At 60.4% G+C, this 1,865-nt stretch overlaps 1 protein-coding gene across 1 annotated transcript in view; it reads left to right on the top strand.

Annotated features, from left to right (window-relative positions):
• Window positions 1-790: 790 nt before the first annotated feature.
• The window catches only part of PEA15 (proliferation and apoptosis adaptor protein 15), a 3,734-nt gene continuing 2,659 nt past the window's right edge, over window positions 791-1,865 (top strand). The window contains exon 1 of the mRNA XM_027910113.1: window positions 791-997. Within this exon, the coding sequence (XP_027765914.1) occupies window positions 826-997 (172 nt within the window). The 5' untranslated portion in view covers window positions 791-825. The remainder of the gene's footprint in view (window positions 998-1,865) is intronic.

The raw sequence follows: 1,865 nt of genomic DNA, 5'->3' as shown, positions 1-1,865 counted from the left end.
AGTGTCCCCCCCAAAAAACACCCCAATATACACACGGGGGGGGGCACGGGGCAGGCGGGTGATGCGGTCGCCATGGCAACCGCATCCCTGCGTGGGTGGCGGCGTCTCCATGGCAACCGTGGACCAGCGGGAGATGGGGGACAGTGACCCCCCTCCGCACAGACACGACCCCCCCCCCACCACATACACCCCCCCACGCGGGAATGGGGGTGGTCGCGATTTCCCCCCCCCAGGGTCGAGGTGAGTGTGACGGGGGGGGGTCAGTGCAAAGGGGGTCCCCCCCCACTGGGGTGCACGTGCAAACAGCCCCGTGCCACGGAGGGGGGGTCTGTGCAAGGCCAAGGCACGTGTGGGCCCCCCCACGCCACAGGGGGGTGAGGGGGGAACACGGAGCAGCCGCCGTCGGTCCCTGTCGGTCCCTGTCACATCCCGTGAGTGTCACATGAGTCACGGCCGCGGGGCCGGCGGGCACGGCGGGAGGGGGTGCTGAGGCCAGAGCCACTCGTGACACGCGTGGCTGAGGCTGGAGCCGGTTGTGACACCAGTGGCTGAGGCCGGGGCCACTCGTGCTGTGGGTGGCTGAGGCTGTGGACATTCATGCCATGTGTGGCTGAGGCCGGGCAGCTCGTGACATGGATGGATGAGGGCAGGGCAGCTCCTGCCACGTGGGGTCGAGCTCAGGGGGTGCTCCCGTCACGGGGGGCTGAGCCCGGCCCCGCTCGTAACACCCACGGCTGAGTCCCGTGCCGCTTGTGTCATGCGTGGCTGAGCCCGGCCCCGCTCGTGACACGCGTGTGTGCCCCCCTGTGCCCCCCGTGCTCAGCCATGGCCGAGTACCGCAGCCTGCTGGAGGAGCTGGCCCAGAACATCACGGCCGAGGACCTGGAGCAGCTCAAGTCCGCGTGTCGCGAGGACATCCCGAGCGGGGAGGGCGACGCCATCGCCACCGGCCAGCACTGGTTCGACTTCCTGGAGCGCCACAGCAAACTGGACCGAGGTGACGCCGTGGGGACATGGGGGACACGCCCCAAGCCCTGGCCCTGCATGGCTGTGTGTCCACATGTGCATATATCCCTGTGTCCATGTGTCCATATATCCCTGTGTCCATATATCCCTGTGTCCACATGCCCATATATCCCTGTGTCCACGTGTCCATATATCCCTGTGTCCACATGCCCATATATCCCTGTGTCCATGTGTCCCTATATCCCTGTGTCCATGTGTCCATATATCCCTGTGTCCATGTGTCCATATATCCCTGTGTCCATGTGTCCATATATCCCTGTGTCCACATGCCCATATATCCCTGTGTCCACGTGTCCATATACCCCTGTGTCCACATGCCCATATATCCCTGTGTCCATGTGTCCCTATATCCCTGTGTTCACATGTCCATATATCCCTGTGTCCATGTGTCCATATATCCCTGTGTCCCTATATCCCTGTGTCCACGTGTCCATATATCCCTGTGTCCATGTGTCCATATATCCCTGTGTCCACATGCCCATATCTGTCCCCATGTCTGTGTCCATATGTCCCTGTCACTGCGTGTCCATGTCCTTATATCCATGTGTCCATATGCCCATATATCCATATTATCCATGTGTCCATATCTCCATGTCCATATCTCCATAGATCTCTATATCCCTGTGTCCATATTCCCCTCTATCCCCATATCCATGTCCCTCTATCCCCATATCCCTGTGTCCATATACCCCTCTATCCCCATATCCCTCTGTCCATATTCCCCTCTATCCCCATATCCCTGTGTCCATATACCCCTCTATCCCCATATCCACGTCCCTATATCCCTCTATCCCTGTGTCCATACACCCCTCTATCCCCATATCCATGTCCCTCTATCC

This window comes from Empidonax traillii, unplaced genomic scaffold (assembly GCF_003031625.1).
Source record: "Empidonax traillii isolate 1590-97213 ecotype Southwest subspecies unplaced genomic scaffold, ASM303162v1 scaffold2750:size18569, whole genome shotgun sequence".
Lineage (NCBI taxonomy): Eukaryota > Metazoa > Chordata > Aves > Passeriformes > Tyrannidae > Empidonax > Empidonax traillii.
This window is presented reverse-complemented; position numbering and strand designations above follow the sequence as displayed.